This window comes from Cervus elaphus, chromosome 24 (assembly GCF_910594005.1).
Source record: "Cervus elaphus chromosome 24, mCerEla1.1, whole genome shotgun sequence".
Taxonomy (NCBI): Eukaryota; Metazoa; Chordata; class Mammalia; order Artiodactyla; family Cervidae; genus Cervus; species Cervus elaphus.
The window spans coordinates 20,182,819-20,198,127 of NC_057838.1; the positions used below are offsets into that span (position 1 = coordinate 20,182,819).

General features: G+C 50.1%; 2 protein-coding genes and 1 long non-coding RNA gene across 3 annotated transcripts in view; 2 read left to right on the forward strand and 1 right to left on the reverse strand.

The window, feature by feature from the left end:
- Positions 1-958, forward strand: part of LOC122683065 (cartilage associated protein) — a 43,124-nt gene extending 42,166 nt beyond the window's left edge. The window contains exon 7 of the mRNA XM_043886602.1: positions 627-958. Within this exon, the coding sequence (XP_043742537.1) occupies positions 627-653 (27 nt within the window). The 3' untranslated portion in view covers positions 654-958. The remainder of the gene's footprint in view (positions 1-626) is intronic.
- A 2,230-nt stretch (positions 959-3,188) lies between these two features.
- Positions 3,189-15,309, reverse strand: part of SUSD5 (sushi domain containing 5) — a 41,985-nt gene continuing 29,864 nt past the window's right edge. Inside the window, exon 5 of the mRNA XM_043886929.1 lies at positions 3,189-6,131. Within this exon, the coding sequence (XP_043742864.1) occupies positions 4,822-6,131 (1,310 nt within the window). The 3' untranslated portion in view covers positions 3,189-4,821. The remainder of the gene's footprint in view (positions 6,132-15,309) is intronic.
- Positions 8,788-12,997, forward strand: LOC122683256. The gene is made up of 3 exons (XR_006337663.1): positions 8,788-9,141; positions 9,651-9,764; positions 12,523-12,997. It is a non-coding gene; the product is annotated as an uncharacterized LOC122683256 (long non-coding RNA).

The window sequence follows — 15,309 nt, forward strand, 5'->3', positions numbered from 1 at the left end:
AAAACATTCTCATTTAATAGTGTTTGCACATGGAACGGCAACACAGTTTGTAGCGAGGCTCCGAGAAAAACCCACAACTAATCCTTCATCGCAGCTGTCCCAACTCTTGACCATCTGCCATCCCCCAAACAGCGACTTCTTTTTTCTGGGGACTCCAGGCTTGAATGACCTAGTGTGGAGAGTTTAAACTATATACAAGGAGAGGGAGGGGGGTGGGAAGGGAAGGGACCTTAAGCAAGCCTCGGCCAAAGGTTTTGTGCAAGGACTTCCTGTGCCCGCTGCCTCGTCCCTGGGGCATCTCCTTGAGGGGGATGCCACCAGGAAAACCCAGCTTCGTCCTCACTGACCCTCTCCTACCCAGAAACTCGAGTCAGGAGCGGCCATGGCCTGCACTGTTGCAGCATCTTCCCCTCAGACTCAAGAACCAACCCCCACACTCTACCTCCCAGATCTGGCTTGGGTGTCTTGTTGAGTGAGTGAGTTGGCTGGCTATCTCCTTGGAGCTGATAGAGTAAGATGATGGTGCCTCCTTTTGCAAGAAAGAGTGGGCGGAAATGAAGCAATTTCTTTTTTCTTGTCTGTTTATTTTTCATTGATTTTTTAAAAACCTTTTTTGTTTTGTACAGGGGTGCAGTCGGTTAACAGTATCGTGACAGTTTCAGATGAACAGTGAAGGGACCCAGCCATACGTGCACATGTATCCATTCTCCCCAAAACTCCCCTCCTACCCAGGCTGCCACACTGACGCGGTTTCTCAGTCGTACCCACAGATCCAAGGTGGCCCGCTGTAGAGTCCTGGTCTGCAGGCCACGCTGAAACGTCACCGATGTCTTTCCCACCTCCCTCCTGGGATTAGGGCAGTGGGTATGGTCTCACTCTTTGGAAAATTTGAACTTGCAAAATGGTTGGAAACAAAGCTTTTTTAAAAGAAATCACATTAAATGTTTTCCTTTGCTTACTCTTGACCTATTTTTCTTTCTCTGTCCAGTGGTGGGACTGTCCTGACTGCACCCAGTCCTTCTAGGACACGTGTTGTGTGGTGTTTGGTTTGTTTGTGTTTATTTTTGCCACACTGACCTGCTTGTGGGATCTTAGGGTCTTAGTTCCCCCACCAGGGATCGAAACTCTGCCCTTGGCAACAGAAGTGCAGAGTCCTAACCTCTGGCCCCCCTGGGAATTTCTAGGACGTGTCTCATGAGCTGTTTTCTCAGGTCTGTGAGGTTTCTGACGTGCATCTCCTGAAGCAGAGTCCTCACCCCAAAGACTGTTGACTGACAGAGAGGGGGGTGGTCCTTACCTGCCTGGATCCTGCAGGAGATGCAGGCGCATTCCTTCCGCCAAGTAAGGCTCTCTTTCGGCTACCTGGGATCCCACGAAGGGATAACATTGGGAATCTGGGGCTTGCTTTGTATCCGATGAGCTGGTCCCTTGCTGCCAAGGTCTGAGAAGTAACCAAGTATTTACTGTTTCAAACAAGGACCAATCCAGGCATGACAGCCGACAGCTGCTGTGCTCCATGCCTGTCACCCAAGGACAAGCGGGCAGAAAGAGAAGTGTAGAAGGAGGCAGGGGGGAAGAGTAAGAAGCCAGTTAGGGCAAAAGCAGACTCTGCACAGAGAACTCACACATCAGCTACTGGAAGAGGAGGGGGAGGACAGGGGGATTCTGTTGATGTCAGCCCAAGAATTCCAGAGGGTACAGTGGAAAAGTTTGGGTCGAGCAGGAATGGGGGGAGTAGGAATTAAGAGTTTATCCATCGGTGGACGTCTTAGGTCCAGATCACTTTTTTTAAAGTTATTATTAGTAAATATTTTTAAGTTTCTGGTTTTGCTGTGTCTTCACTGCTGCACACGGGCTTTGTCTAGTTGCAGCAAGTCCTCATTGCGGTTTGTGGGCTTCTCTTGTTCCTGAGCATGGACTCTAGAATGTGCGGGCTTCAGTAGTTGTGGTGCAGGGGCTTAAGTTGTTCGGGGCATGTGGGATCTTCCTGGACCAGGAATTGAACCCATTTGTCTCCCGCCATTGGCAGGCAGATTCTTATCCACTGGACCCCTGGATAAGTCCAGGTCCAGATCTCTTGAAGCAAAGCCTTGTGCGAGTGATGGAGTGCTCTCAGGAGAAGGGGCACAGGAAGGAGCTGGTCACTGGAGGCCAGCCTCTGCCTGATCTCACGGGAGCTCTCCCACCTGGTGGCAAGGAGGCCGACCTTCCGTGTGACCATGTCCATTAGTCACTGGCTGCTCGCAGGCTGCCCAGCCGGTGGGAGTGGGGAGTGGGGGGCGGCTGACTCCTGGGTGAGGGAACTCCCATTAGGCCGAGGACAGTTCTCTGGATGAGAAGGGTATGAGTATGCTCCAGAGCACAGGTTTAATTGCCTCGTGGCATGTGGGATCTTCCCAAGCCAGGAATCAAACCCATGTCCCCTGCACTGGCAGGCAGATTCTTAACCACTGGGCCACCAGGGAAGTCCCGGATTCTGCATTTCTAACAAGCTCCTAAGTGGTGTCTGTACTGCTGGCCTGGGAACCACACTTTGAGTAGCAAGATCCTGGGCTTTTTGTTGTAGTGAGAAGCATGGTGTCTGGTTGGTGTTAGGAAGATGGAAGAGGGGGTAGGAGCTCAGCAGATGCCCTAAAATCCTGCTGCAGGAAGTCATGTGGCTGAGAATTAGGCTTAGAAAGGCTGGTCTTAGATCCAGCAAGTATTAAGACATTACTTTCAAGATTACTAGAGAATCCTTTTTTAAAAAAAAAAATTTATTGTGAGAACTGAAGAACTGATGCTTTTGAACTGTGGTGTTGGAGAAGACTTTTGAGAGTCCCTTGAACTGCAAGGAGATCAAACCAGTCAGTAAAGGAAATCAGTCCCGAATATTTATTGGAAGGACTGATGCCGAAGCTGAAGCTCCAGTCCTTTGGCCACCTGATACAAAGAGCTGACTCACTGGAAAAGACTGATGCTGGGAAAGATTGAGGGCAGGAGGAGAGGGAGACAGAGGATGAGATGGTTGCATGGCATCAATGACTCAATGGACATGAATTTGAGCAAACTCTGGGAGATAGTGAAGAACAGGGAAGTCTAGCATACTGCAGTTCATGGGGTTGCAAAGAGTCAGACTCGACTTAGCAACTGAACAACAACAACAACAATTGTGATATAACCCAGATATAAAATACACTAAGTAACTATTTGGGGAAATAATTATTTATTTTAAATATCTCAGAAGCTTCGTGTTAATGGATCCTCGCCCATCCCCCACCCCCCAATTTTCGTGAACATTGAACATTTAGCAACCTCAAAACATGCATAATGATATACAATTGAAGTTTACACTGTTTTAATCATTCCCTTTCTACGTGCGTTTTTACATTAATTTAGATGACACCAAATCAATAAATGGGCTTCCCAGATGGCTCAACAGTCAAGAATCCAGCTACCAACGCAGGAGCCCCAGGAGATGCAGGTTTAGATCCCTGGGTTGGGAAGATCCCCAGGAGGAGGAAATGGCAACCCACTCCAAGATTCTCACCAGGAGAATCCCATGGACAGAGGAGCCTAGTGGGCTGTGGCCCACGTGGTTGCAGAGTCGGACATGACTGAGCATGCACACACACAGCTGGGCCCCACCCCTAGGGCCTCCCATTCATCCAGGGTGGAATCAGAGGCCTTGCATCTCCAGCAAGTTCCCAGGTGATATCTATGCCGCTGGTCTGAGGACTGCCGTCTCAAGTGAGACAGGCCGAGTCACCATAAGATGCCTGGGACACCGTGAACTGGATGCTCACCAGCCGGGGGAGCCCGTGATGCACTTAGGCTGTTTCCAGACAGCTCACAGTCATCACAACAGGGTAAAGACTAGGCCGGCACGGATCACTTCATATTCCTTTGTAATTCCTCTGCTTCTCCATCAAGTAGGTACCCGTGCTTGATATCCTAGTCCTTGGCCCTCTTTAAACATTTTTTCCCTCCTAGGTTAGTCTTTCTTCCTGGCGTTCAGAGAAATGGTTAATCCTGAGAGAGGAAGCCAAGGACTGAGTTTTGTTAGTCCTGGCAAAAACTCTAAGACATTCCTAGGCACAGACTGGTCAAGGACAACCAGGCCACTGCTTCTGAGAGGAAACGGTGCTTACCGGTACAAAGCTAACCTTGTTTGAAAAAAAAAGACGGATTCACAGGACAGAGGAAACAGGGTGGATGTGTGTCCCGCCCTCCTCCCCTCCTTGCAACAAATGTCAGTTGTAAATTCTTTCCAATTGCAACAAACAATTTTGAAAAAAAATCTCAGAGCTTCTAGACTATGTCCTGGATCTTGGCTCATTTGCCCTCAGCAACATCGCAACATTAAAAGGAAATAACTCATTGTTTTTCTTCCCTCCTCCACTCCCGACAATTAAATACCTGATCCAAAATAACGCTGCTCTCAAATACTCTGTCACGCCTATTTCGAAAATTTCAGGTTGCAGACTCGTTTCTTTCTTTAAAAAAAAGAAGAAGAAGAAGACAATAGTAGGATGAAGAGGTGAATTTTGACCTCCGGCTGGAATTAGGGCCAAAGCACAGGTCTGGGGTTAGGGGGACAGGGCCCAGGACAGGTGGTCCAGGGACTGCTGACGTGTGATGACCCCGCCCAAGCCTCCCTGCCCGGCCAGGTGCTTCCAGACCCACTTCTCAGCGTAGAAAGCAAAGACCTGAGAGAAGGAAGAGCAGCCCACTCCCCTGTTTGATGCGCTAGTGAAATGTCAGCGGTTCTCACTGTGATGTGTCACCGTTTATTTTCCTCCCAAGGGGGCTTCGGGGGAGCCCCCCCCAGCTCCAAGGCGGCTAGACCTTCTCCATCTCAATCTGTTGATGGTAGTGCCGAGCCTGGCGCTGGCCAACATTCAGCTTGTACACGGAGCTCTTGTGCTGGCATCTTCGGTAACCCCACACGGCCCCCACGCCGGCCAGGAAGAGCAGCAGGCACAGAACTGTGACGATCGTGGCAATGATGGGGCCTCTGCCGAGGCTGGGACACTTACCCCCAGCGCAAGGCTCCAAGGTCGGGAGAAGCTCCTCGCTTGCACCCGGGTTGGGGACTTCCTGCCCCAGGAAGTCCTCCGACAGCAGGTACGGGAAGGTATCCTGGACGGCAGGGGCAGTGGTCTCCGGTGGGGTCTGGGTGGCCGCCACGACAGTTGAGGGAGTAAGGTTGGGTGTCTTCTGGACGGCGGTTGTCTCGGTCTCCAGGGTAGAGCTGGTGAGTTCATAGGGCGGGGTGGATGTGGGAGGCTTCTCTGTGGCATATCTCCAGGGGACGGTTGACTGGTTTCCCGTCAAGTCACCAGCCCCTTTGCCGGGACCCTCAGTGTCAGACACATTCATGGGTCCGAGGGCCAAAGCTTCTCCATCTATCGTTTGAGAGGGAAGAAGTGAAGTCACGTCCTCACTGGGAGCGAGGGTGGTGCTCCTGGACTGCTTCCTTTCTGCAAGGGCAGGCTGGCTGGACGTCACCAGGATGCTTTCTTCCAGCCCTACTGATCCATCCCCTTTGTCCTCCTCTTCCTCATCTCCCTCCTCTCCCGCCTCCGTCTGCCTCCAGGCTCCATCAGTCACAGGGTAGCCGTCTAACCAGGACGCATCGCTGCTGCTCACCATTGCGTCCCCGGCCCTGCTGTCATTCCTGCCCCCAGAGGGCCCCGAGGGGCCATCGGTGCTGTGGTAGGTGACCCTGCTTTCCGGCTCCCCTGGGGCCAACGTGCTGCCCCTGTGGTGGTCTCCAGCAGGAAGGTGCTTTTTGGCGTCATCATCCATCTCCTTTTCCCACTCGGGCTTGTGGAAGGTCCCAGCAGGAGACCAGAGCATGTCCTTCCCGCTGCCTTGGGATCCCGGGAGCTCCGTGGGGACAGGGCTTCCAGCGTCCAGCAGGCCTGTGGTTGGCACAAAGGCTGTATCCTGGGCTCTGTCTTCCCTTGCCATAGAGGTCTTCCTAGGCATAGAGACCAGACGGTCCTGTTTTGGAGCCTCCTCAGAGGGTTCTTCCTGACTCCTGTCCTCCTCTGCCTCTGTGCGGGAGTCCTCCATGAGCTCTCTGAATGACACAGATCTATCATCAGGAAAATTATCTTCATAGTCAATATGTACCTCTGCCTCATCTGGAAGGAAAGAGGGAAAAGCTTCATGAGGTCCAAGGCACAGAGCCAGCATGGAACACCAAAAAGGAATAAAAAGCACAGGGGCTAGAACAAATGGAATGAAACTGTTATTCTTAGATGCTATGACTGTATCACAGATAAACCCAAAGAACCTACATACAAACTGTTACAATTAACAGATGAGTTTATCAAGGACACTGGTTCTACAGGCAACATAAAACACCAACTGTGTCTCGATATACCAGCAATAAACAGAAAAAAAATTTAAAAGATACTGTTTCCCATAGCATGTGTGTGCTCAGTCCTTTAGCCATGTCTGACTCTGCGACCCCATGGACTGTAGCCCACCAGGCTCCTCTGTCCATGGAATTTTCCAGGCAAGAATATTGGAGTGGGTTGCCATTGTCCACTCCAGGGGATCATCTCCAGCATTAGCAGGCAGATTCTTTCCCATTGTGCCACCTGGGAAGCCCAACTGTCATTGCATAACCACCCCCCCAAATTCCTAGGAATAAATCTAACAAAAGATGTGTAAGATCTGTACATGGAATGGTACAAGGTATTTCTGAGCAAAATTAAAAGATGACTTAAGTAGTAAAGGGCTATCCCACGTTAGCATAATGGAAGTTTAATTGTTAAGCTGTCAATCTGCCCAAATTAATCATTTGAAAAGACCCTGATGCTGGGAAAGATTGAGGGCGGGAGGAGAAGGGGACGACAGAGGATGAGATGGTTGGATGGCATCACCGACTCAATGGACATGGGTTTGGGCAGACCCCAGGAGTTGGTGATGGACAGGGAGGCCTGGCGTGCTGTGGTTCATGGGGTCGCAAAGAGTTGGACACAACTGAGCGACTGAACTGAACTGAATAAAAATCTCAGACATTGACAAGCTGATGCTAAAATTTATGGAAATGCAAAGGGCCAAGAAGAGACAAGGGAAAAAGAAGAGAAATGCTGTAGCAGGTATGCTACAAGATTTTAAGATTTACTGTAAAGCTGGAGTACTTTCAAAGACTGTGTTTGGTACTGGCACAAAGATAGACAATCAAGTTACATTAACTTTAAGAACTTCTGTTTGTCCAAAGCCACCATGAAGAGCATTCAAGTGCACGCCACAGATTTGAAGATAACTGCAGCACATATAACCTCTGGAGGGTTCCAGAAGTTATAAAGACCTCCTACAAATCAATAATAAATAGGTAGACAAATGGTAGATACGTTGGCAAGATATTTGAATCAGCATATCACAGAAAAGGTATTGGGACTTCCCTGGTGGTCCAGTGGTTAAGACTCCAAATTTCCACTACAGGGGGCACAGGTTTGTTCCCTGGTTGAAGAACTAAGATCCTACATGCCATGCAGCACAGCTTAAAAAAAAAATCTAATAGTTATTATACACATGTGAAGATGCTTAACCTCATTAGTAACAGAGAAGTGCTAATCACAGCCAGAGTGGATTCCATTATCTAGCACCAGAATGGCTAAAATTAAACAGACCGACAGTCTCCAGTGTTAACAAGGATATGAAAGTGGAAAGTGAAAGTCATTGAGTCGTGTCTGACTCCTTGGGACCCTATGGACTAAACAGTTCATGAAATTCTACAGGCCAGAATCCTGGAGTGGGTAGTCTTTCCCTTCTCCAGGGGATCTTCCCAACCCAGGGATAGAACCCAGGTCTCCTGCATTGCAGGCGGATTCTTTACCAGCTGAGCCACAAGGGAAACCCAAGAATACTGGAGTGGGTAGCCTGTCCCTTTTCCAGTGGATGTGACATACAGCAGTTCTCCTCCTACGTCTGTGTGCACATGGGGGCCAAAAGACATGTGCAAGCATGTTCATAATAACCAGAAGCTGGATATGCTGCAAATGGCCACTAACTGCAGAAATGACCCACTCATTGAAGCACACACGATGTGGACTCTCACCGCCATGAAATCCTGCACAAGAGCAATTCTCCTGGGGGCCCTGGCAGCATTCCACTTCTTGACCTCTGTGGTGGCTAACTTGCTGTATTTTTTGATCATTTATTAACCTGTTATCTTATGATTTGGATGTATGGTTTTTCAAACTTTTTAATTGAATGAAAGACTCCTTAAATTCTATAGTGCTCTATAATGTTCAACAGTTTCACACACGAGTCCATAAAATTCCATAATAAAGCTTTCCTTTTTTATCCCCTCTCCCCACTGGTAACCATTCATTTCCCATATCTGTGAGCTGGCTTTTTTTTTTTTTTTTTTTTTGCCATGCTGCACGGCATGTGAGGTCTTAGTTCTCCAATCAGGGATTGAACCTGTGTCCCTTGCAGTGGAAGTGCATGGTCTTAACCACTGGACCGCCAAGGAAGTTCCAGACAGCTTCTATTTTATTTTATTCACTAGTTCGTTTTTAGATTTCACATAGGTGATATAATTGTATGTTTAACTAAATATGTATCTTTTAAAACACTCATTTGCCCATTCATTTTACTTTTCCTTATTATATTTGTTATGGTGATCCACGATTTTTTCTAAGGTTTCTTTATTTTTTGGTTATGGTGGGTCTTCGTCTCTGCATGAGGGCTTTCTCTGGCTGCAGAGAGCAGGGCCTAGTCTGTAGTTGCGGTGCACAGGCTTGTCATTGTGGTGGCTTCTCTTGTTGCAGAACACGGGCTCCAGGCATGCAGGCTTCAGCAGTTGCAGTTAGCAGCTCTAGAGCACAGTAGTTGTGGTACATGGGCTTAGTTGCTCCACCGCACGTGGGATCCTCCCAGGTCAGGGATTGAACCAGTGTTCCAGGCATTGCAAGGGGGACTCTTAACCACCGTACCACCAGGGAAGCACGATCCGTGATCTTTGATGTTAACTACTACAACTCGATTAAGGCTATTTTGTAGACACCGAAACCCCCACCAGGTGGAAGAAGTTAACTACATGAAGACCAGACTGTAGCCTGACATGAGGCGCCACAATTCTGAGAACTGGCCTCAAAGAGATGGGAGCCAAGCAACCCTGGAAATGAAGATTAAGTAAGTAAGCAAAGTTGCTCAGTCGTGTCCGACTCTTTGCGACCCCATGGACTGTAGCCCACCAGGCTCCTCTGTCCATGGGATTTTCCAGGCAAGAATACTGGAGTGGGTTGCCATTTCCTTCTCCAGGGGATCTTCCCGACCCAGGGATCAAACCCGGCTCTCCATTGCAGACAGACGCTTGTACTGTCTGAGCCACCAGGGAAGCCCCTAGGAAATGCAGATTAACAGTACTTAAAACAATCAAGAAGACTCCTAGCTGACTGTGCTGTTTCTGCAGATCCCTCCCTCCTTCTGCCTATGTGCCTCTCAAACTCCCCTTTAAAAGCTCTTGCCACCCCCCTCCCCCCCCCCCCCAAAAAAAGGCTCTTGCCCACTGGTTGTCGGTGGTGGGGGGAGGGGGAAGGAGTCAGCCTTTGGACAACACCCTACCCCTAGTTGCCGGCCTCCAAAATAAAGCAAACTTACCTTCCCACCAACCTTTTCTTTACTGGCTTTGGCGCTGCCAGCACCTGAACCCACTTTAGATAACAGATTTGGTGCCCGCCTGTGGCTGCACTCTCGCGATGTCTGGCTCCCCGGGTTTTCCGCGAGCAGAGCTGCCGCCATGATGACGCTACGAGGTGAGTTCGAGGAGTCGCTGCTCATGGTTCACTGGCCCCGGGAGTGGGCTTGGGGGACGTTCCTAGTAGCTGCCGAAAACCATTTGTTTTGGGGGTCCTCCCTGTTTCTCCCCTGCTCCGCACTGGGTGTCATCAGCCAGGGCATTAGTTGGTTCATGACAGTAGCAAAGAATGGTGAACAACCTCTGAGTCCTAGTACTGGACATAATCAATCTACGCTAAATTCCTTTTCCCACTAACCCACCCTATGAGCTTAAGTCAAAAGGCACCTCGAAAATAGGCAGGAAAGGAGCCTAGTGTATGATGTTAGAGCTGGGGATTTGAGGTGCGATGGTTGGATGGCATCATCGACTCAATGGACACGAATTGGAGCAAACTCCGGGAGATTGTGAAGGACAGGGAAGCCTGACATGCCGCAGTCCATGGGGTCGCAAGGAGTGGGACACTACTTAGCAACTGAACTACAACAATAAGCCCCTTCCTGCCTGGTGGGCCTGCCTTGACCTGGACCCTTGTGGTCACTCTGAGCTGTGTGTGTATCTATCTGTCCATCTGGAGCTTCTGCCCTCGGGGCTCTCTGGGTCTAGAGCATCCCTGGACAGCAGCCTGCGGCTCAGAGCCAAGCCCTTCCTGTCTGCCCAGGTTCTCAGGTCAAGGTCTGGCTCAGAAACAGCCTCTCATTATGTCACATTCTCAGCCACACCAAAACCTCAAGTGAAGACACAGACACCAACTGTTTACAAAGAGTCTACTCATGACAAAGTATCCCAAGGCTGTTTTTCCCCTCCTGAGTAACGGTAAAGTTTGTTACTCACTGCATGTCAACCCCAAATTACATTCTGCCATCACGATGGGGAACACCAGCTCTTTGCCTGTCGAGGTGCTATTTCTCTCGCCTCTCTCTGCTTTCCAGTCTGAGCTCTCCGGAGCCATCCCGCAACTGTGCCCCCCTCCCCTTGCCCCACCCTCCCTTCCCCCACGCTCCCCTGAAACCTGGCCTGCACAATGCCCAGCCTTCTGGTTTAGACCAACGGGTCCAGGAAATGTAAACTTCATGGGCTCTCTTGGGAAAAATCAAATCCCTCGCTATGTGTTTATAATTAACTGTTACTTTAGGAAAACACAAGACAACAGATCAACAGGAATCAGGGGTAAAAAGGGGCACCCAGGCCGTGCCTTTATCCAGGCCAGGAGTGTACAAGCCGGAGCCCAGAATGCTGGGCTCTCCAAGTGCTGCCACATTTCATGCTTTTTCATGTTGTTGCGTTTCTGGAAGCCCACACATGCCTTCTTTTTTCCCCTCTGGTCTTGGCTACACAGCCTTTAAAAATAGTAATTTTGAAAAAAGGCAACCAGACAAGCCAGAAATAACCACTGGTTCAATGAACTTCTGAACAAATATGGCAATATTGACAAGGAAATTCTAAATTCAGTTCAGTCTCTGGCTTTTATTCTATGAAGGAAGTCTAGAAGATGGAGAAAAACAGAAATTGAAGTTAATTTAAGAAAACAAAAGAAGGGCTTCAGAAATGAGAGAAAATAGCAAAGAAACTTGGTGAGAGAACAGCTCATTTGCAAAGCAAGCCCTGCTCTGCCCTCATGCTTTGAGAGGCCCCAGAGAAGCACATGGACGTGACACAGATGCCGGAATGAGACATGCCTGGTTTTACATCTTGGCTCTGCTTCTTTCTGGCTGGCTGACATAGGAAGTTACCGAGCCTCTCTGTCCCTCAGTTGTCCCATCTGTCAGTTGGAGGTGGCTCTTTCTGCTCAGACTTGTGAAGATGAGCTAGGATAAAGCATATAAAACTCCTCTATCAGAAAGGAGCATGAGGAGGCTTGGGGAAGATGGAAATATTCTGTAATTTGGTTCTGCTGGTGGTTTCCCTTATTTAGCTAGGCCGGGTCTGAGTGGCAGCATGTGGGTTTTTTTTTTTTGTTTTTTTGTTTTGGGCTGCATCAGTCTTAGTTGCAGCATGTGGGATCTAGTTCCCTGACCACGGCTCAAACCCAGGCCCCCTACCTTGGGAGCATGGTACCTTAGCCACTGAACCACCAGGACTTTTATATTTTAAATGGGTACTATTTCTTATATGCAAATTAAGCTTCAAGAGAGTTGTCAAAAAACAGAACAAAAACAAAAGACAACTCCCAAGACAGAGAGAACACGGAACAGGTTTGGCATTGTTTACGACAGGTCTTTTCTCAGTGCCCTGAGGGGGAACAAGTCTTGTAGCCACAGCTGCAGCAGACCAGGGAAGGAAGCGAGAACCGCTGTCTATCTGTTGTGGGACTCAGGTGGTGGGGCTGGCAGACTGACGTCAAGCGTGGGGTCGCTCACTTTCCTGATAGCACAGACCAGAATGCACAGACAGAACCATGGAGCTTGGGGTGGAAGATCGCAAAGGCTTTTCAGAGCCTGTCTTAGATATCCTTTAATAGGGCAAGTTTTAGAGGAGAAGTGAAGTGTTAGTAAGTCGTTTGCACTCTTTGTGACCCCATGGACTGTATGTAGCCCACTCCTCTCCTCCTTGCATAGGATTCTCCAGGCAAGAATACTGGAGTGGGTTGCCTTTCCCTTCTCCAGGGGATCTGCCCGATCCAGAGATTGAACCTTGGTCTTCTGCATTGCAGGCGGATTCTTTACTGTCTGAGTCACCAGTAAGCCACCTTTAAAGGAGAAACATGGGGTAAATCAGAGAGCAAGGGTCTATGAGTCTCTCCCATCCTGAGGTGTCTATTCTGTGCTACTCTGCAGAGGCCACGGGACCACAGGGTGCTGAGTCAGGAGACGGCAGGGGCCACCAGGAGAACCACAGGGCAGAGGTGTCAGAGGCAACGAGTGGCCGGGACAGCAGGTAGGGAGCAGTCAGTGTGCCCTGGGAACTGCACGTGGCCCTGGGATCATGTGGCCAGGGGCAGCCACTGGGAGTGGTGGGAGGTCATAGACTGTCCCTAGGGTTCAAGTGGCCAGAGATGGATATGGCCTTGAAGACTGTATGGGACTTGGTATAATAAAAAGCCCAAAGGAAACCCAACATAACATGGAAATCTGCACACACAGGTAAAGGACTTTACTATGAGGAGGACAATAACCAATTATGGTCAGAGACCGAGCATGTAGCATTGAGAACACTCGGCTTCCCTGGTGGCTCAGATGGTAAAGAATCTGCCTGCAGGGCAGGAGACCCGGATTCAATCCCTGGGTTGGGAAGATCCCCTGGAGAAGAGAATGGCAACCCGCCCCAGTATTCTTGCCTGCAGAATTCCATGGACAGAGGAGCCTGGTAGGCCACCGTCCCTGGGGTCACAAAGAGTCAGACATAACTGAGCGACTAACACGGAGAACATTAGAGAGGTATGGCAGATGTTTAGTCTGCCCAACTGGGAATGGAAACCAAGAAGAAGATGTGTGGATTCAGAGCGAAGGGAGAACAAAATGGCCAGACCCAACCCTGGACTCTAGGACCCAAAACTAGAGAAATACCAACACAGAGAAGGGGAAAAATGGCAGTTAAGCCCCCACCCTTCAGGCTGACGGTCAACGCTGAAGTCCCTGTGCTTCAGTGAGAGACCATCACCACTTAATGTCACAGTGAACGGACATCCTGGGTGGTTGGTGTGTGGCTGAGGCGCCCTCCTGCACCAGCTACTGTCTGACCCCTCTGGATGGATGTGCCCCTGTGCATTCACGCCTGCTCACCATTTGGTTCAGTTCAGTCGTGTCCGACTCTTTGTGACTACATGGACCTCAGCAGGCGGGCTTCCCTGACCATCACCAACTCCCAGAGCTTGCTCAGATGCATGTCCATTGAGCCGGTGACCACCATTACAAAGTTTAAATTTCATCACGCTCATTCAAGCAGTCCCCATGTTACTAGTGGATTTAAAAAACGTTTTTTTGCACATCTGCTCTACTGACCTGATGCTTTAATAAGCAACAGCTGCCCTTCCTCTAGAGCACTGCCCTTGGAGGAATGGGAGCCTTAATTACAAGCCATCTGATGCCTGCAGTTCAGGAGACCTGGGTTCAATTCCCTGGGTCAGGAAGATCCCCTAGAGAAAGGAATGGCAACCCACCCCAGTATTCTTGCCTGGAGAATTCCACGGGCAGAGGAGCCTGGCAGGCTACAGTGCATGGGGTAGCACAGAGTTGGACACGACTGAGTGAGTAGCACTTTCATTTTGCCCTCCATGGACAGCAGCCTGCAGCCAATGACAGACTAGAACAGAGGAACTCAGGCCGGTCCCCTTGCTTCCAAGTGGGACCAACCCTGTGGTGCAGTTCATGCTCCCTAGCTCCCCAAGGGATCAGGCAAAGCAAGAATCCCCTGAGACTGCATCCTTAACTCCTCCCCACTCACCTTGCCTGCCTCCCTTACTCCCCCTCAACAAGCCATCTACATGTGAATAGACTCTGCTTTTAGAGAATCTAAATCAAGTCTTCAACAAGCCCAAACAATGACAAATTTGAGTGAAACAGTCTTCATAGTAGCCCGGAGTCTCCAAGCCCCTGGAATCTCTTGAGACCAAAGTCTTCGGAGCTCCAAGTTCTTTTAACACTTGACCTCCAACGCTCCTAAGCCTTGAGGCTGTCTGGATCTGGAGAGGCTGTGAGGGGAATAAAGGGTAGGAGCCTCTGGAGCAGGTTCTGCCAGAGGGCGTGGAGCGGGCTCCAGCAGCTCACAGGGAACGGAAGGAAATGCTCTGTGGTGGGGGCTCTGATGTGTAGGGAGGGGTGGTGGCCGAGCCCAGAGCAGAGGTGACACGTGCTCCCTGGGGATGTGAGACAGCAGGGCCACAGGTCTGGAGGGCCTGGGAGCCACACATTAGCAGGTCACCAGCTGATTGCCCACGGGGTCTCCCTTGAGTCATAAAGCCACACGGGCCATGCCTTTCTGGAAGGATCAGCTGCTGTCTCCAGAATCTGAGATACCTGCTGGCGGCGACTACTTTCTCACCCAAGTATTAGACAGCTAGAGTCACTGCCTGCCTTAGACTGTCTGTCGTACAGGGGGCTAGAGTCAATAACACACAGGGAAAAAAGGCCAGCATCACACCAATCTTTACATCCTTCAGTGAGGGGCCCGATACCCTCCTCCATCAGCGCAACAGTGAAAGGGAAAGACGGACCCTTCACGCTGCTGTTCAGTCGCTCAGTCCTGTCGAGCTCTTTGCAACCCCACGGACTGCAACACACCAGGCTCCCCTGTCCTTCACCATCTCCCAGAGCTCGCTCAAACTCACGTCCATTGAGTCGGGGATGCCATCCAACCATCCCATTCTCTGTTGCCCCCTTCTCTTCCTGCCCTCAATCTTTCCCAGCGTCAGGGTCTTTTCCAGTGAGTCAGCTCTTCGCGACAGGTGGCCAAAAGATTGGCGCTTCACTGACTCCACTGGGCTCAGACCATATCACAGGTCCTGTTCTGAGTGACGTACTTCCCATCTCAGAATAACAGCAGCAAGCAGGCAGACAAGACAAAACAAGCTCGCCTCCTCTCTGGGCGCCTGATCCTCCTCCAGCTCCACCCTTTGCGCCCCACCC